The 19242-nt window shown below is 44.6% G+C and overlaps 1 protein-coding gene across 5 annotated transcripts in view; it reads right to left on the reverse strand.

Annotated features, from left to right (window-relative positions):
- LOC124613056 (multiple PDZ domain protein-like) overlaps positions 1 to 19242 on the reverse strand; it is a 1056684-nt gene that overhangs the window by 483106 nt on the left and 554336 nt on the right. For all 5 annotated transcript variants that reach the window (XR_006979603.1, XM_047141637.1, XM_047141635.1 and 2 more), the window contains exon 3: positions 2240 to 2334. Coding sequence is in view for 4 of the 5 variants with exons in the window: in XM_047141637.1 (XP_046997593.1) it covers positions 2240 to 2334 (95 nt within the window). In the remaining variant the exon portion in view is untranslated. The remainder of the gene's footprint in view (positions 1 to 2239; positions 2335 to 19242) is intronic.

A 19242-nucleotide genomic window follows, 5' to 3' on the forward strand; every position in this document is an offset into this window, starting at 1 on the left:
GGTACGTATAAACAGTTCGACTTGCTGGGCTTGTTTAAGTGTAAAACTTTTATCTGGGTCTTAATACAGGGTGTCCAGAAAAGGACTCCCTGATTTCAAAATTAAATATCTCGAAAACAAAGATCGGTAGAGGAATGCAGTAAACGGTAGGTTTATTGTGAAAGCTGTAAGAAGTTTATACAGCAGTATGAAATAATAGTTACAAAAGCTGATAACAGATGGCGCTGTAATCGCCATACGTAATGCCTAGTATAAATAGTGATCCGAAGCCCAGAGCGATCAGTTCCACTATTGAAACGTGAAAAGAGGTTAGCGTACCGAAGGAAGAGATAAAAACCATGTACTCCATTGAGCAACGCGTTTTTCTGGTGCTAGAGTACCACAGGTTAGAAGAGAGTCCTACGGAAACACGGCGATGTTTTCAAGCACGATTTAATGTTCCAAAAGGACCCGATGCGAAAACCATTTGTACGCTCTTCGCAAAATTTCAACGAACAGGCAGCGTAACTGATGATCTAGTGGGGCATGTTGGCCGCAAGCAAACCGCAGTTACGCCTGAAAATATCGCCACAGTTTCTGGAATTATTCAGCGAAATCCAATGTCATCCGCCCGTAGAATTGTATCTGAGACTGGTTTGAAGCGTTCCAGCACGCAGAAAATAGTGAGAAAGAGCCTACACATGTTTCCGTTCAAAATTCAAACGCACCAGACCATACCCGTACGAGCTGTGCAACAAAGGGTTGCCTTTGCTAATCAGATGCTCACAATGATTGATAGTGAAAGATTTGATGTTGGCTGCATCTGGTTTACAGATGAAACACACTTCCACCTGAATGGATACGTGAATAAGCAGAACTAGCGATTTTGGGGTTCCGAAAAGCCATATTGGTTTGAAGCAGAACCCCTGTATTCTCCCAAAGCTACTGTGTGGGCTGCAGTATGCAGCAGAGGCATTATTGGCCCTTTTTTCATTCGAGAAACGGTCACTGGTGCACGTTACGTTGCAATTTTGGAACAATTTGTCGCCACACAGCAAGCGTTAGAGGATCGACCAGGTACTGAATGGTTTATGCAAGATGGAGCCCGATCACATCGGACCGAACAAGTGTTTCGCTTTCTTGAGGAATACTTCGGGAATCGAGTCATTGGTTTGGAATATCCCAAATTTACTGGTGCAGGCATGGATTGGCCTCCATATTCGCCGGATTAGACTCCCTGTGACTTTTTTGTGGGGCACAGTGAAAGACATGGTCTACCCGAAGCATCCTGCCACGCTGGACGAGCTTGAATCGACGATCTCTGTGGCATGTGAATCCATTTCGGTTGAGACACTACGAAATGTGATGGCGAATTTCATTCTTCGTTTGCGCCACCTCTGTAGTGCCAATGGTGAACATTCTGAAAACATTGTGATGTGATTGTTTGCAAAGATTGTTTTCATACAATTATTTCACTTATGTATGCTGATATGAGCTGTACAGCGTACAGCGCCATCTGTTAGCGGCTTTTGTAACTATTATTTCAAACATACCGTTTACTGCATTCCTCTATCGATCTTTGTTTTCGAGATATTTAATTTTGAAATCAGGGAGCCCTTTTCTGGACACCCTGTAGCTTCTGATCATGTTTACAACATTAGGAGACAAAACGTTAGACACAGAAATAAACCTTAGACAACAGCCTAGTCCCCATAAAACAAAATTCACCAAGCATCCAATATTTCAGTTTTTGTTATCAAGTTTTCTCAATAGAGCTCATACTGGAAGATATCGCAGTCCGTCTGTTTAAGGGTTTCCATGTGATCTAGTCTACTTTCCTTCCACGGATTAGAAGTTCCGAAGGGTTTATCCAAGTGAACAGCTGTGCAGTCCTAACTGCTTAAGGTTCTTCTATGGACTTATTTTATCCTGATGGTGAATTAAGGAAACCGCAGTTTGATATTAAGCCACTTGTCGGTAATTTACGGTCGTGCTTCGGTTTCTTCAATTTTTCTTCTTTCTCCACCACAGCTGTCTCCCGCCGAATATCCTGAGACTGCAAGACACGCCACCTTTAACGAAGCTGTTGGCTCGGATACACGAATCATTCAGTCTTGAAGTTTCACAAACGAATACACATACTTACTTAAGTGAGCTGAATGATCTCTATCAAACTGACGTCGCACTGCAGGCCGTCAATGGAAAGTGGCTTTCGTAGAGAGCTTGTACAGTGGGGAACGCGGAGGTTGGCTGCACTTACCTTAGGACGATAACTTTGAAGACCGGTCCGGGGAGCCCCTTGATGATGGCGGACGCGTTGAGATGGCAGCGACCCTGGAGCACGACGCCATTCACCTGCAACACAGCATAAAGTACTTCTTGAAAATCGCTCCAGCGTGGCGTCAGCATCGCGAGGGCGAAGGAGGGGTGGGGGATAGAAGCGCGAGGGAAGTAGGTCGCCTCCTAATGGTCATGCGCTTTTCTCCTTCACAGGTCTGCAAACTGAAGAACGAACAGGTAATGCCCTAGTCGGGCTACGCCAATACGTCACAAGAAGCTACTAGAGGGTGTTTAACAAACTTATAACGAGCCTCCACAGTGCACCTTATGAAGCACTGGCGACGCAGTGTGCAGACATGCCCGAGGGTGCTTATTTTCCATAAAATACATTAACACTATATGGGATATGGGTATTTTCCAATAATGCTAAAGCAAGTACCACATGTGCGCAGAATCTACGTTAATCTCTGCACACTGCTCTACATTGTCAGAGGGGAAATTGGTTGTTAATCATCCTTACGGCAGCTGTAGTGTTCATCGGGGAAAGGCAATTTCCCCCCACCATAGCGCTGTTCGATTTTCGGTTTACAGACAAACTATACCTCCCTGCCCATTACCCTCTTCTCGCAGATCTCTTACCGACAGAACAGACACCACTCTTAATCTACAGCTCTGCAAAATAGCGAGAGGAGTGTGCTGGTCCCCCCTCCACTTGGTTTTTTCGGTTGAGCACCCATGGTGCGAAAAGCCCGCTCGAGGTAGCTCCACAGATTGGAGATTGGGTTTAAAACCGGGGAGTTTGGTGGCCAGGGAAGTAAAGTAAGCTCATCCTGGCGCTCTTCCAACCACGCACGTACATTGCGAGCTGTGTGACACGTTTCATTGTCCTGCTACAATAAATAAATGTCGTGTGACTCGGACCTCCCGTCGGGTAGACCGTTCGCCGGGTGCAAGTCTTTCGGACTGACGCCACTTCGGCGACTTGCGCGTCGATGGGGATGAAATGATTGGGGATGAAATGATGATGATTAGGACAACACAACACCCAGTTCCTGAGCGGAGAAAATCTACGACCCAGCCGGGAATCGAATCCGGGCCCGTAGGATTGATATTCTGTCGCGCTGACCACTCAGCTACCGAGGGCGGACATTGATCTACTTGTAGATGCCATCATGTTGAGCAAAAAAATTTACATGTAGGGGTGAAAATGGTCCCCAAAGATAAATGCATACTTATGTTGATCCACTGTGTATTCCAGAATGACGAGATCACAGAAGAAATGCCACGAAAACATTCCCCAGATTATAACGCGTCCTCCTGGTGGCAGGGTGTTTGTTTTACAGACATTTCAGGCCCTACACGCTGATTGTCCAATGGAGCATAAGAGCCGCGCGGGATTAGCCGAGTGGTCTCAGGCGCTGCAGTCATGGACTGTGCGGCTGGTCCCGGCGGAGGTTCGATTCCTCCCTCGGGCATGGGTGTGTTTGTCCTTAGGATAATTCGGGTTAAGTAGTAGGTAAGCTTAGGGACTGATGACCTTAGCAGTTAAGTTCCATAAGATTTCACACACACTGGAACATTTTTGAGCATAAGACGTGCTTCATCTGAAAAGGTCGTCTTTCGGCACTCAGTGGACGTCAAGCAACAGTATTAGCGTGCAAATTCCAGCCTTTGTCGCCTGCTGCGGAGGCCCATACGTAGCAACGGTCGCCGAACGGTCATTGAGGGGATTCTGCTGCTAGTACCTTGGTTCATCTGGGCGATCAACTGCTCAACAACTGCACGTCCATTCGGCCGCACACATCTCCGTAGAAGTTGTTCACCCCTGTCATTTATGGCCCATGGTGCACAGTTGCCAGCGCCGTTTTGTCACGTACGGTATACTTTAATCCCGCGGCATGTGAACAATTTACAAAATCAGCCGTTTCGGAAATGCTTCCACCCTCGGTCTGAAAGCCAGTAATCATTCCCTTTTGGGATGTCAGATAAGTCGCTCCATTTCCGCATTGCAACGACAGCACTGTTTTCCTTATCTCCCCGACACGCTTTATAAATCCTCCACTGCTAGTGCTGCCAGCTGTCGTCTGTTACTGCAAGTTGACGTCGAACATGGGCGGTGGTCACATTAATGTGACTGGATCGTGTAAAAGACTCGATCGATTGTAGCTTTACGTACCGGCTGGACTTTTGATTGAAGCTAGTCTGTCGCAGCAACCGACCCAAAACAGTCGACACATTCCGGCGCATTCAGTTCTGAACGGAAACACAAGATCGATTTGTCATTGTTAAATCGATGTTATTGCCTACACACTGTTACCGCCGTCGTCACTGTTATTTCCGTTGCTATATTTGCTTTTCATTGTGTTTCAATAAGTAGCTTTTAGTTCAGTTTTTCGTCCATGTTTATGAGAAGGCATTTTGTTAACAGTGGTCTTTGTGCCTTGCTCAGTGGCATAGGAATGGAAGAAAACATACGACTGGATAAAAAGTTATCGTCACGATAAATTCTTTGCGGTCTATAGTGTAGGTAAAAATAATTTATATTATGAAACTGTATCAATTAAAGAAATTCAAAGAAAATTATTGCATGATGACAAATATTTTTTGCAAAATAAAGGTCCCGACAAGTGACAGTATATGCTTAAGAATCAAGTGTTAAAGTCACTAAGCAAATAAAAAAACTGTATCTTATGTGCTTTCCGTTCACGTAACCTCAGCACTTACCGAAATAGAATTATCGCTGATTGGTGCAAACCAGCGCGCAGAATGAGACAGAGCTTCAATAAATTTAAATAAAAAAGTAAGTGTTCAATATTCAAACATAAATTTTCAATCTAGCACCAGTTATTAAACATTTAAAGCCAACTAAACATTTAATGCCGAAAACAAAAAAAATCGTATTTAAGTGAATAAATACATAAATATTGAATAGACTTGATTTTTTAAATGTGCTTCATTTACCTCTCCTTGGAATAAAACACTGTACGTTATTTGGCTCTCAAAAAGTTGGCAAATCTAGCAGAACAATGACTAGACGCTGCAGAGATCCGAGATGACACGCGAGGAGGAGCATTACGGAGTTGCTTTGTGTGAAGGAGGGCGCAATGATAGCAAGGATATCCCTGCCGGGAGGCAGTCGGCAGTAATCCTTTCATCTGAGGGCAGAACTCGCCCTAAAAGGTGTCCTAGTTTGCATTTCGGAACGGCCATTTAGGGTTGCAATACAGTGTGACTTTTTCCACCGTGTACAAACTCTTTGGATTGATCGATGAGAGGACACGGAACAAAAAAATCTAATGAACTCATGTCCAAAAATGGATGGTTTCCATCTAGAGACGATTTATCCAATTATACATTGTTACAGAGACTGCAGGCTAATAGCGCTGTACCATGCAGCCACAGTTACAGTATATGCTGAGAACGGTTTCCACGTGCCTCAACGCATGCGTGTGCGAGCCGTAGCATGTTCTGTCTCACACGTTCACATCAGCCAGGTGTCTCCGAACAGTGTCAAAGGCAGCATGAATGTGCTGCTCCAGTGTCTCCACATCTGGAATGGGCTTTGTATACACAATGCTTTTAAGATGGCCCCATAACCAGAAATCGCATGGGTTGAGATCTGGTGAACGACGACGCCATGCAACTGGACACCTCGTCCGATCCATCGACCAGGGAAGACACGATTTAGATGTGTCCGGGCGTTAACGGCGAATGGGAGGGCGGGGGTGGGGGGTAGTGGAGGGTGGAGCACCGTCATGTAGCAGCCTCATAGCTCTTCGAATCGTCAATGGCACTTCTTCCAGCAGGGAAGGCTAAGTCACTTGCAAGAAACGCCGATAATTCCAGCCTCTTGACCGAAGTGGAAGGTAGACTGGTCTCAAAATACGGTCGCCAATTATCCCAGCCCACGCATTCCAGCTGCACCGATGCTGATGATTCGCCGCCACCATACCATGGGGGCTATCCCATAGACGACTGTCATGAAAGTTGAAGATATCACTCCGCGTAAAGATGAACCTGTCAATGCAATGGATGGCACAAATCCCGGGTAAGAAAGCAGTGACAAAACTGCTCCTGATGTGGAAAGTGTGTCGCTAGTAAGCCATGCACACGCTGTGATAGAGGTAATAACAGTTGTCATGGGGAATGTTCCACACAGTCGTCTGGCATACCCCGTTCGGGCGGGCCAACTGACTGGTCGCCTTTCACAGTATTAGTCACATTTTCCTCCAGGTCTGGTGTCCCAACATTTCAGGTACGTGCTTCATGGTTTCCTGCTTCCTGAAACGACCCTGTCTCAGACAAACGACGAAACACTGTCGCAAACACTGAATGCTGTGGTCGTTGTCGGCGGGGATAGGTCTCCCCATACAACCTTGCCGCCCGTTGGAGAAGTGAATCGGACGCACTATTACCGATTACTATGGCAGGAGAGAGAGCTAGGGCGTGACGTATGAGGAACAGTGCCACCCGCTAGGAGGAAACCATGCTTACTGTAAGTTCGGCTGCATGGTACGCCGTCAAATGAAAATGTCGGTTCTCATAGCTCGAATTTCTCTCTGCCGACCAGCCTATAGCGCCTTTAGAAACGTAAAAGAGTATTTTTCTTTTTATTTGCCGGCCGATGTGGCCGAGCGGTTCTAGGCGTTTCAGTCCAGAACCGCGCGACTGCTACGGTTGCAGGTTCGAATCCTGCGTCGGGCATGGTTGTGTGCGATGTCGTTAGGTTGGTTATGTTTAAGTACTTCTAAGTTCTAGGGGACTGATGACCTCAGATGTTAAGTCCCATAGTGCTCAGAGCCATTTGAACCATTTTTCTTGTTACTTCCCTCTATTGGTGAAAAATGGCGGGACACGGTTCTTCGTAGGGTGTGTGATCACCACGGACGGTAGTGCATGCTCTGCAACCTGATCCCATGCTGGGCACAAGGATAGTAAGGAGTTCTTGTGGTAGGACGTTCCAATCTTCCACCAGCGCGGTTGACAATAGCTGCATGGTCGCTGGTCCATATGGATCTGCTGTAATGCATCTCCTCAATGCATCCCAGACGTGCTCGATGGGATTTAAGTCGGGGAAACTAGCACGCCAGCAGCTCTCCACCTTCCAGGAGCTGCTCAACCTGCGCTGTTCGATACAGTCGTGCACTGTCATCAATAAGAATTAAATCACGACTGAATTCACCCCCGGAAAGATGCGCACGGAGAAGGAGTACAGTGTGACAATAACGTGACCAGTGAGTGTACCATGTTCAACGATTTAGAGGTAAGTACGCTCATGAAACATTAAGCCTGCCCACACCATAGCACCTGAATCACCAAAACTATCATGTCTGACAAGTTTCCGAGCGCATTACGTACCATCGTACGACGAGAGCTGGGAGCACCCAACGCACCAGAAACATGGTAGAACATGATCGTTTCGGTGGTTCACGTGTTCGTCTCATTGCGTATTTCTTTGAGTTACATTTCGTACTATACGGTACCGGTTCTTTCTATCTATGGTCCAAGCTTCATCGAGCTATGTTACTTAGTAGTGACACATCATGCGGTAGTTACACTCGTCCTTAAAGTTTTGCACACCAGTGTATTTCAGCTATCGAATCGACCTTTGGCTCTTCCCAGTATGATGTATGTGGCGAAGTCCTCCCTCTGCATCTACGTCCCCAAGATATTCCGTGATTAGTCAAGGCAGCAGCTGACTGCTTGATTCACGCCTGTTATTATGAGGGCAGGTTAGACGTACTGTAGAGAATGATTTATTTTCCAGCAGAAAATTCTAAGAACGCCATCTTCAGAACATACGCGGTTTAAAAGTGAAACTTCGTGATTAAATCTACCAGGTGGACAGGAATTCTAACCCCGAACGCTGCGTATGAAGGAAATTTCCTTATTACTGCTGTCAGTTTTAATACATGGCAAAACTATCATAAAAATCAATATGCATTTTCCAAAGGAGATATCGTGAAACTCAACTCGCTCTGTTCGTCCGAGTGATCCAGAGCACTGAAGACAACGGCGCCTAGGTTGATGCCGTATTGCGTTTTTCGAATGGCAACTGATACAGATCCGCACTGCCGTTTACTAAACAACGTACGAGGTTGCCGAGTATCGGATCATAATTGTGAATGGATTCATGACGCATATCAGACCGACCTCAACATTTCGTTCTTAAAGGGAGGAAGCAAACAGATGCATAAGTCATTTCTGGAGTACCCACGGGAGTGTTTTTGGGACGTTACATTTACAATGTACAGGAAGAAGCGGAACTCCACCGACCAACTTTCACAGGTTATTAAGGGATTCTTTCTGGGTATTTTGTAGGGGTGGTCACTTTTAAAAATATCGATATATATTGTGTGGATATTTTTAACAAATATCGATATAACAAGCAAAAAATTCGATATTTTAAAATACGGATATTTTTGGTTCATCCTTACGCGAGAGATGTCTCGGGAATGAAATGCTTGTGATATTTCTTCTGCGCATGAAATAGTACTGACTATAAATATTTCAGGCAACAAGAGTCCATTTCCCAATAAATACCAGTGCAGTAATATGTCTGACTACTGTGCCGAGTCTACGTTACTTTAACAGAGCGTCTACCTTTTCTTGACGAAGGCACTCGGCAGAACGCACATTCTACCTCGGAGCTGGGAGCAGGCAGTGGTAATTTGCAACATTCTCAAACAGTGCTGTCACCAAATCTCTTGCACCTCCTATCTGTTATTTACAATGATAGAAAAGACACACGGAGGAAACAAAATTTGATGAAAATGCAGTATAGATACATTCATGTCAAATCCGGTGCTCATGTGTGTTATTGAATACAAAATTAAATTAAGCCCATTGTTAAGACATTTACTGTTAGATTGAAAAGATTGATAGTAACTGGAATGGGCATGACATAAGCCAAAGAGAACTATAGTGCCTATGAGTCAAGAAAAGACAGACAAGTTAAAGTACCACTTTGCTACTCAATCTAATATCGATTAATTGACTTATCGATAATCTATAGTTCGATAAGAAATAACGAACTATTATTACAGAATGACGATATTTTAATACATCGGTATTATTTGACTATCCCTCGTATTTAGGTGTAAGGGACCCACATTCTACGGCGTTACAGTTAATGAATTTCATCTGATTTCTTGCCGTCAATTAGCTTTGTGTGCGTATTGCACTGAAAACAATGGGAAACACAGGGCAAATGTCGACGGTATGCGCCGTATGTCTTATTTGGAATCAAACTTGTTCCATTCAGTCATGCTACTTGCTGTTGATAACACTACTTTACTTTAAGTTTGCGTCAGTACTGCTGGGTGCTGTCTCGCGTGTTATCCAGCAATATCAGCTGTACATTACCAGTGCTAGCGAAATGACCAAGACAACTTCACATAAATTAAAGTTCACATGGAAGATTACCAACAGTCGTTCTTCCCAAGCAACATTCGTGAGAGGAAAATCAGAGGGGGATATGATATTGGTAGCAAAAGTACCCTGCCACACATACCGTAACGTTGCTTGCAGGGTACACATGTAGATAACTCGGTCTGGCAGTGAGATAATGAGATTTTTTTTAGGCAGGCTTCGCCAAGGATTTTCCAGTGCATGTTAATTTGAGGTTTGTTGCATACCGTATTCGTGACGTTGCTGCATTAACGGCCAGAATTATGCAGAGAAAACTAAACTCTGACAAATGCTTCCGTTATGGCGTCTTGGACGACTAAAAGATGAAGGTATTGAATGGGCATGCGCGGATCGCCGGAGACAGCGCCGCAGCGGCCATATTCAAAAACGATACTGAACTGAAATTGAAAAATACGCCTAAAATTCATTATCATTATGTGTAAATAGCTTCCTGTCCCGATTTTCAATTTGCCGAGAAATATTCAGTCTTTCACGCAAACTTCATTTTGTAACTGGAGTTATAATTTCACAGTACTTTGAAGTATCTATTTGAGAAAAGTACACGCAGAACGACGGCTTTAAAATCTCCCATTATTCTACATTTTCCGCAGAAAAGGTTCATAGTCCATGTGTGTTGTTGAACAATATGGACCAAGACGACGAAATCAAAGCTTCAGTAGTGTCAATGCTATCTCTGAGCTAGGCTAGAATTTCACGCCTTCTCCTCCTAAGTTTTTGTGTCTGCAGTTTGCAACACCATAATGGTGAATAATAATATGTGGTCTTATCTCGTTATTAGTGTCCAGTGAAGAGAGATAATTTATTGCCAGCTGGAGTGGCCGAGCGGTTCTAGGCGCTTCAGTCTGGAACCGCGCGACTGCTACGATCGCAGGTTCGAATCCTGCCTCGGAATGGATGTGTGTGATGTTTTTAGGTTAGTTAGGTTTAAGTAGTTCTAAGTTCTAGGGGACTGATGACCTGAGATGTTAAGTCCCATAGTGCTCAGATCCGTTTGAACCATATAATTTATTCCAAATTGGAAGAAATTTGCGATAAATTGTCATTTGTACGGTTAAACAAGTGTTCACGATCCAGCCGGTGAATGTGTTGTTCAAACGTAAAATCTGTATTTCGGAATAGTTAAAATAGAAAAAAAATTATCTGTAAAATAAAGTACGCGTGTTTTCCCATATATTTACACAGTATTTTAAATTATTTTATATTCACTCTAAAATATCCTCATTTTCACACGTAATGCAAGGTCGAGACATTGATGATGTCCCAAGCTGACGAAACTCGTTGGCCTTCTGTTCACACATGCTTAATGACCGACTGAGGTGCGCAGTGGTAAAAAAAATGCACTCTTTCTTATTTGGGAGAAGTCGGGCAGAAATCCAGTTCTGAAGTCATAATGACTGATGTATTTACTGATAATGAAGTATCCCTTCATAAAGTGGAAAATCCTTACCAATTACGCTTGGTGGACTTGACAGCTGTACAGAAAAAAACGTCGTATTTCGACCAACAACACTAAAGGAGAGAAGAGTGTAACATAATGAAAATGAGCAAATGGAAAGGTTCAGTCACAGAACTTCATGCCATACATCTTACTTTCCAAGAAATAGTGGACACTGCAAACTAAATATCAAGATTCGATCAGATTAATGCTATACTTTGGAGAAATTTTAAAAATAAAGCAGTAAATGAAATACATTAGCCGAACAACGCGGGGCCATTTGGACGATCAATCAAAAACTGGAGAGACTACCTCAATTAATTAAATACAGAATGTATCAAACGTAATAGTGTAATATCACACAGTTAAAAAAATATGACGATGAAATAAAAATTTTCCAGTAAAGATCGATCCGCAAAAAAGCTGTTTGACAGATAAACAGCGAATGTGTGGTTTCGAGTCCTTAGCATAAATCCACTTGAAATGTACACTTTTCGATTAAGTCCTCACCCAGCTGGGCTCATATTTAAACCACAGTCTACCTTAACAAGAATAACTATACTGCTCCCAGTTACATGTTACAATTTACTGGGCAGTCGTATCTGTTGCGAGAGATGTTCTGCGCGTCGTTCTTGCGTTTGGAAGCTATGCAGTACTCGACTCTGCAGTGAGTTACGATTTCTTCAATTACCCCCGAATCATCTCCTAAATCTTCAAGAACGTACACTACACTGCTGCAATTTTTCAAACGAATCAATGGGAGTGCTCCACATTTCACTTCTGAGAGAACAACAGCCAGAAAAATCCATCGTAGATAATACTGACGTCTTACATCACCAGCAAAATACTCCGCTCCTGATCATGTATCTATCACAGTTCTCTAACACGAGTCGTGGGTCATATATGGGGACTCAATCGAAAAGATTACTTTCCAATACAATATACTAACGTGCACAATATTTCATACTGAAGTAACCAGCGGCTAGTAATCACACATTCGCAGTTATCTGGCAAGCGGCTCGTTTATGGATGTATGTTTAATGGAATGTTTTCGCTTCTATTACTGTAACTCTGTCAGCTTTCGCTAAGAATTACATACAGGCCACATACAAATACACTACTGGCCATTAAAATTGCTACACCACGAAGATGACGTGCTACAGACGCGAAATTTAACCGACAGGAAGAAGATGCTGTGATATGCAAATGATTAGCTTTTCAGAGCATTCACACAAGGTTGGCGCCGGTGGCGACACCTACAACGTGCTGACATGAGGAAAGTTTCTCATACACAAACAGCAGTTGACCGACGTTGCCTGGTGAAACGTTGTTGTGATGCCTCGTGTAAGGAGGAGGAATGCGTACCATCACGTTTCCGACTTTGATAAAGGTCGGATTGTAGCCTATCGCGATTGCGGTTTATCGTATCGCGACATTGCTGCTCGCGTTGGTCCAGATACAATGACTGTTACCAGAATATGGAATTGGTGGGTTCAGGAGGGTAATACGGAACGCCGTGCTGGATCCCAACAGCCTCGTATCACTAGCAGTCGAGATGACAGGCAACTCATCCGCATAGCTGTAACGGATCATGCAGCCACGTCTCGATGCCTGAGTCAACAGATGGGGACGTTTGCAAGACAACAACCATCTGCACCAACAGTTCGACGACGTTTGCAACAGCATGGACTATCAGCTCGGAGACCATGGCTGCGGTTACCTTTGACGCTGCATCAGGTGCGCCTGCGATGGTGTACTCAACGACGAACCTGGGTGCACGAATGGCAAAACGTCACTTTTTCGGATGAATCCAGGTTCTGTGTACAGCATCATGATGGTCGCATCCGTGTTTGGCGACATCGCGGTGAACGCACATTGGAAAAGTGTATTCGTCATTGCCATACTGGTGTAGCACCCGGCGCGATGGTATGGGGTGCCATTGGTTACACGTCTCGGTCACCTCTTGTTCGCTTTGACGGCTCTTTGAACAGTGGACGTTACTTTTCAGATGTGTTACGACCCGTGGCTCTACCCTTCATGCGATCCCTGCGAAACCCTACATTTCAGCAGGATAATGCAAGAACCGCATGTTGCAGGTCCTGTACGGGCCTTTCTGGATACAGAAAATGTCGACTGCTGCCCTGGCCAGCACATTTTCCAGATCTCTCACCAACTGAAAACGTCTGGTCAATGGTGGCCGAGCAACTGGCTCGTCACAATACGCCAGTCACTACTGTTGATGAACTGTGGCATCGTGTTGAAGCTGCATGGGCAACTGTACCTGTACACGCCATCCAAGCTCCGTTTGACTCAATGCCCAGGCGTATCAAGGCCGTTATTACGGCCAGAGGTGGTTGTTCTGGGTACTGATTTCTCAGGATGTATGCACCCCAACTGCGTGAAAATGTAATCACATGTCACTTCTAGTATAATATATTTGTCCAATGAATACCCGTTTATCATCTGCAGTAGTGTAGCAACAAGACAGCGTAAAGTGCGGAGGGAAGAAGAAAAGAAAAATGCAATTTAGAAAGAATTCTTTGGCTTCGGGGACGGTGTAGATAACAATTTCTGAATACGGTGCTCTGCGTACGAGTTGCACTTATCTCTACCCGCTCCGAACACCTCAGACCCGGCGGGGTCGGCGACGCCGCTTACCTGCGCAGGTGGCATGTACGTGTGGCAGAATGCAGAAGCCAGCAAACGCAATATCCGCCGGCGGCAGGCGACCAGGATCTGGGCGGCTGCACCTGGCCAGTAATTGGGAGTCCGCGGCGGCAGGTAATTGCAAAGGTGACGGAAATTGCCGAGACCGCCCGAGCCCGGTAACCGGCCAGGGGTAGGCGACTCGCGTGAATTTTCCCGCCATGCAGTAGTCACGCTAAGCCAACCTAAGCTGCGCAGCCGAGAGGCCGTACATTAAACAGTGGACGCGTTGCTAGCGGAAGTTCTGTGCCCAAAACTCGTACAGGAGGGTAGACTGCGATGGTGCAGCTAACTTGCCACCAATTCATCCGGCAAGTGAACCCAAAGAAAACGATTCCGTTCCGCATTGCGTCGGAAGGATCGTATTCGATTCTATATGCAATTCCTGGAGATACTGGAAGGTCTCAGATAGATTATGTAATAGTAAGACAGAGGTTCAGGAACCACGTTTTAAATTGTAAGATATTTCCAGGGGCAGATGTGGACTCTGACCACAATTTATTGGTTATGAACTGTAGATTAAAACTGAAAAAACTGCAAAAAGGTGGGAATTTGAGGAGATGAGACCTGGATAAACTGAAAGAACCAGCGGTTGTAGAGAGCTTCAGGGAGAGCATTAGGGAACGATTGACAAGAATGGGGGAAAGAAATACAGTAGAAGGAGAATGAGTAGCTTTGACAGACGAAATAGTGAAAGTAGCAGAGGATCAAGTAGGTAAAAATATGAGGGCTAATAAAAGTCATTGGGTAACAGAAGAGATATTGAATTTAATTGATGAAAGGAGAAAGTATAAAAATGCAGTAAATGAAGCAGGCAAAAGGGAATACAAACGTCTCAAAAATGAGATCGACAGGAAGTGCAAAATGGCTAAGCAGGGATGGCTAGAGGACAAATGTAAGGATGTAGAGGCTTATATCACTAGGGGTAAGATAGATACTGCCTACAGGAAAATTAAAGAGACCTTTGGAGAAAAGAGAACCAGCTGCATGAATATCAAGGGCTCAGATGGAAACCCAGTTCTAAGCAAAGAAGGGGAAGCAGAAAGGTGGAAGGAGTATATAGAGGGTCTATACAAGGGCGATGTACTTGACGACAATATTATAGAAATGGAAGAGACCAAGAGATGAATACACTAAACAGATTCAGAAGGATGTAGGTAGCAGTAGGTACTGGGAGATGAAGAAGGTTGCACAGGATAGAGTAGCATGGAGAGCTGCATCAAACCAGTCTCTGGACTGAAGACCACAACAACATACAAGCATGGTTCAAATGGCTCTGAGCACTATGGGACATAACAGCTGAGGCCATCAGTCCCCTAGAACTTAGAACTACTTAAACCTAACTAACCTAAGAACGTCACACACATCCATGCCCGAGGCAGGATTCGAACCTGCGACCGTAGCGGTCGCGCGGTTCCAGACTGAAGCGCCTAGAGCCGCTCGGCCACATCGGCCGGCCATACAAGCATGAATCAAGCAATTAATCTGTACACTGATCAACCTATGTTAATCATGAGATTGTAGTGTAATGAGTAGTAGGCTTTTCTTTTTTAAATGATCGGTCTTGGCCGATTCTAAAATTGTTTTTATTAAGCCACTCCTTATTTATATTACACTCCTTCCGCTAAGATCTTATGTACTATTTCTGGTTGTGTTAAGATTTTAGTGGCGTATCATAAATAACGCTCTCAAATTTTATAATTCATCTGGTTCTTAAGCTTAAATGACTGATGGTGGGAAACGACAACTGTCCTGATCCACCTTTCGAGATAGGCGACGTCCTAATTGTCCCCAGTGTTCACTGCCATCTAAATACGGAATGAATTCTCTCGAGAACCAGGTCCGCCGTGCTTCGAAGTTTGGACCGTCACCGGGAGTACAACTAGTTGAAGCTACATCAGTTGCTTTCCTACCGTATACTGGAAGCATATCACCTAAAATTGTGAGAATTTTAAGAAATTTTTACATCAAAGGTGTATTTCGTGCACCAGTCAAGATTAATGTTCTTTTCGGTTCTGCTAGATATGGAAAAGAAGGAAACATGGTGTTTATAAGATTCTGAGCCACTGTTGTAAAGCAAATATTGGTGAAACTATTTTCACTATTGAAGGCCGGCCATTGTGGCCGAGCGGTTCTAGGCGATCAGTCCGGAACCGCGCTATCGATACGGTCGCAGGTTCGAATCCTGGCTCGGGCATGGATGTGTGTGATGTCCTTAGGTTAATTAGGTTTAAGTAGTTCTAAGTTCTAGGGGACTGATGATCTCTGATTTTAAGTCGCATAGTGCTCAGAGCCATTGGAACTATTGAAGACAGGTGTGCAAAACATTGTCATCATTCAAGATTACAACAATTAAAAAATCCGCGATGGCGGAGCGTTGCTTAGCCGCAGGGCATGTAATGAAATGTATTGAGACACAGAATATTGCTGTCGTTGCTCGTCACCGGGACAGAAGGGCAAGAAAGATATTAGCTCTGATAACCACAACCGTCGAGTCATAAGAAACCTTGGAATGGGTGCTAAGACCGAACTGGCCTTTATAAAAGACATATTTACGCCAGTGACTGTAACACTTTCTTTATTTCACGATTGAATTTTCGGCCTTATGCCATTATCAAGGGCCGATCTGCACTTGATAATGGCCTAAGGCCGAAATTGCAATCGTGAAATAAAGAAAGTGTTACAGTCACTTGCGTAAATATGATGTTTTTTATGAAGTTCTACATGGCTGTGAATCCCAGGTATAAAAAGTTAACCAGCTAGCCTTTGTTTCCAGCCGTCAAGAACAACAGTCTCATGTGGATCTCGGGAAGTTATTTATATTACACACCGATGAGCGAAAATATGATGACCACCGGCTTAATACGATACTGCTCTACTTTTGGAACGCAATGCAGCAACGATTGTGCGTGACATGGCTTTAACAAGTCCTTGGTAGGATTCCGGAGGTATCTGGCAACACACGTCTATGCATAGGTCACGTAATGCCGGTGAATTACAGACCGGTGTTGATGAACGGGGACCAGGCACCTGATAGCTTCCAGTAGGGTTCCACAGAGTTCGCATCAGGCGAATGTGATGGCCAAGAAATCAATGTTAGTTTACTATCATGCTCTTCAAACCACTGTAGCACGATAAGGGCCTTATGACACGAACAGTGAACATGTTGTAAGCGCCATCGCTGTTGGGAAAAATATTTAGCAAAAAGCATCACAAAGTGGGGTGCGGTAATTTTCACATGGTCACAGCTTTCACAGTACTTCCGATTACTATCTAGGATCTCGTGGAAGCACGGGTGAGTGTCCCCCATAGCATAATACCAACACCAGAGGCCTGTATCTGTGGCACGACGCATGTTTCAGCAGCCGCTCACCTCGATGACGGCATGCCTGTACACGGCCATCGACCTGGTGTAATAAGAAACGTCATTCATCCGTCCACTCAACATGTTTCCATTGATCCTCGGTCCAACTTCGATAATCCCGTTTCCACTAGAATCGTTGTCGATGAGTCAACACAGGAACAAGTAGGGTTCGTCTGCTGCGGAGACCTATATTCAACAACATGCGCTGAACGGTGTGCTCCAAAACACTCGTGCATGCACTAGCATTGTATTTTTGTTATCATACGTGCCGCACATCACCACCTATCCCGCATTCTAGAATGCTCAAGCCTCCATCCTCCACATAGTGTGAGAAGGCTTGGACATCCAATACCTTCTCATCTACTCGTGTTTTCACCGTTCCTCAACCAGTTTCCATAGATGCTCACGATAGTGGCATACTAACATCTGACCAGTTTTGCCATTTCAGAGATGCTGAGTGACTGCCTATGCAATGGTTGTAAGGCCGTGATAAGGAATGGGTCTGAAACATGGACAATGACTGCATCAGAAGAGGAGTTCCTGAGAAGATGAGAGAGGAAAATACTGAGAAAGATGTATCTATTTGTCGCGACTTGAAGTACTCGGAATTCTCCTTAGCACAAGTTACGAGACTTCTGAAGTTCTCGCGTGTTAGTGACGAAAAACTTAGAAGATAGTTGGGGAAATGTTCGTGTGGACCTGAATATTTCAGCGAGTTAGCTTGTGCTCGGACTTATAATTATTTCTCGCAGGTTAGCCACGGTGAAACTTTAAGTTTGAGCAAAAGCTGTTGGACTAAATAAGTTTTGGTAGTTCGCCGGAACTACTTAATCGTAATAAATCCAAGAAGCATTAGTTATGAAACTTCGCAGGAGAGCTTCTGTGACGTTTGGAAAGTAGGAGACTAGGTACTGGCGGAAGTGAAGCTGTGAGGACGGGACGTGAGTCGTGCTTGGCTAGCTCAGATGGTAGAGCACTTGCCCGCGAAAGCCAAAGGTCCCGAGTTCGAGTCTCGGTCCGGCACACAGTTTTAATCTGCCAGGAAGTTTCATATCAGCGCACACTCCGCTGCAGATTGAAAATGTCATTCTGGCTTCAGCATTAGTTATGACGTTGCGATAATACAACCACAGAAAGGTAAGCAATAAACGATTTTTATTTGTTTAAACCGAAACCCTAGAGAGGTGAGAACATTGCCTATTTGAATTTATCATCACTTTTTAAATCGTGCCTGCATTTTTGTACACACTGTTGAACAGTCAGTACGAAGATTAATAGGGTGTTGCGATAGTTGTCTTGTCCCGCAGATGAGAACGAAGCAAAATAACATAAGGCAACCACGCACCTGAAATCAGTTCCATCGCAGACTTTAAATAACTGCTTCATATAATCCTGAATTTCTTTCAGTGCTTATCATTTGTATCAGTATTATTAAATCACGTAGGCTGCGATGGGCGGGTCACGTAGCTCGAATGGATGAGAGCAGGGCAGCGCGCAGAGTACTGGTAGGGCACTTAGAGGGAAAACGTCCTGTGGGGAGATCGAGGCGTAGATGGGAGGACAATGTGAAGGCTGATTTAAGGAGCCTAGGTATTGAAGGTGAATGGAAGGAAATAGCCCAAGACAGGGACAGATGACGAAAATACGTTGCTGAGGTAGTGGACTCTCGAATCCGGTATGACCAGTGAGTGTGTGTGTTTATCATTTGTACTGGTGATGAAAATTGGGTTTATGGCTTTGGCCATGAAATTATACAGGAATAGTCATACTGTAAGACTCCATCTCGGGTAAAGGAGGCTCGACAAGTCAAGAGTTACATTAATTCTTTCGTGATCTGATTTTAATACTGACAGGGCTGTCCAAAAACAGTTCGTCAGTTCGGTTCAAAATGGCTCTGAGCACTATGGGACTTAACATCTGAGGTCAACAGGCCCCTAGAGCTTAGAACTACTTAAACCTAACTAACCTGAGGACATCACACACAACCATGCCCGAGGCAGGATTTGAACCTGCGACCGTAGCGGTCGCGCGGTTCCAGACTGAAGCG

The sequence above is a fragment of the Schistocerca americana genome, chromosome 4 (genome assembly GCF_021461395.2).
Source record: "Schistocerca americana isolate TAMUIC-IGC-003095 chromosome 4, iqSchAmer2.1, whole genome shotgun sequence".
In the NCBI taxonomy this organism is placed as follows: domain Eukaryota; kingdom Metazoa; phylum Arthropoda; class Insecta; order Orthoptera; family Acrididae; genus Schistocerca; species Schistocerca americana.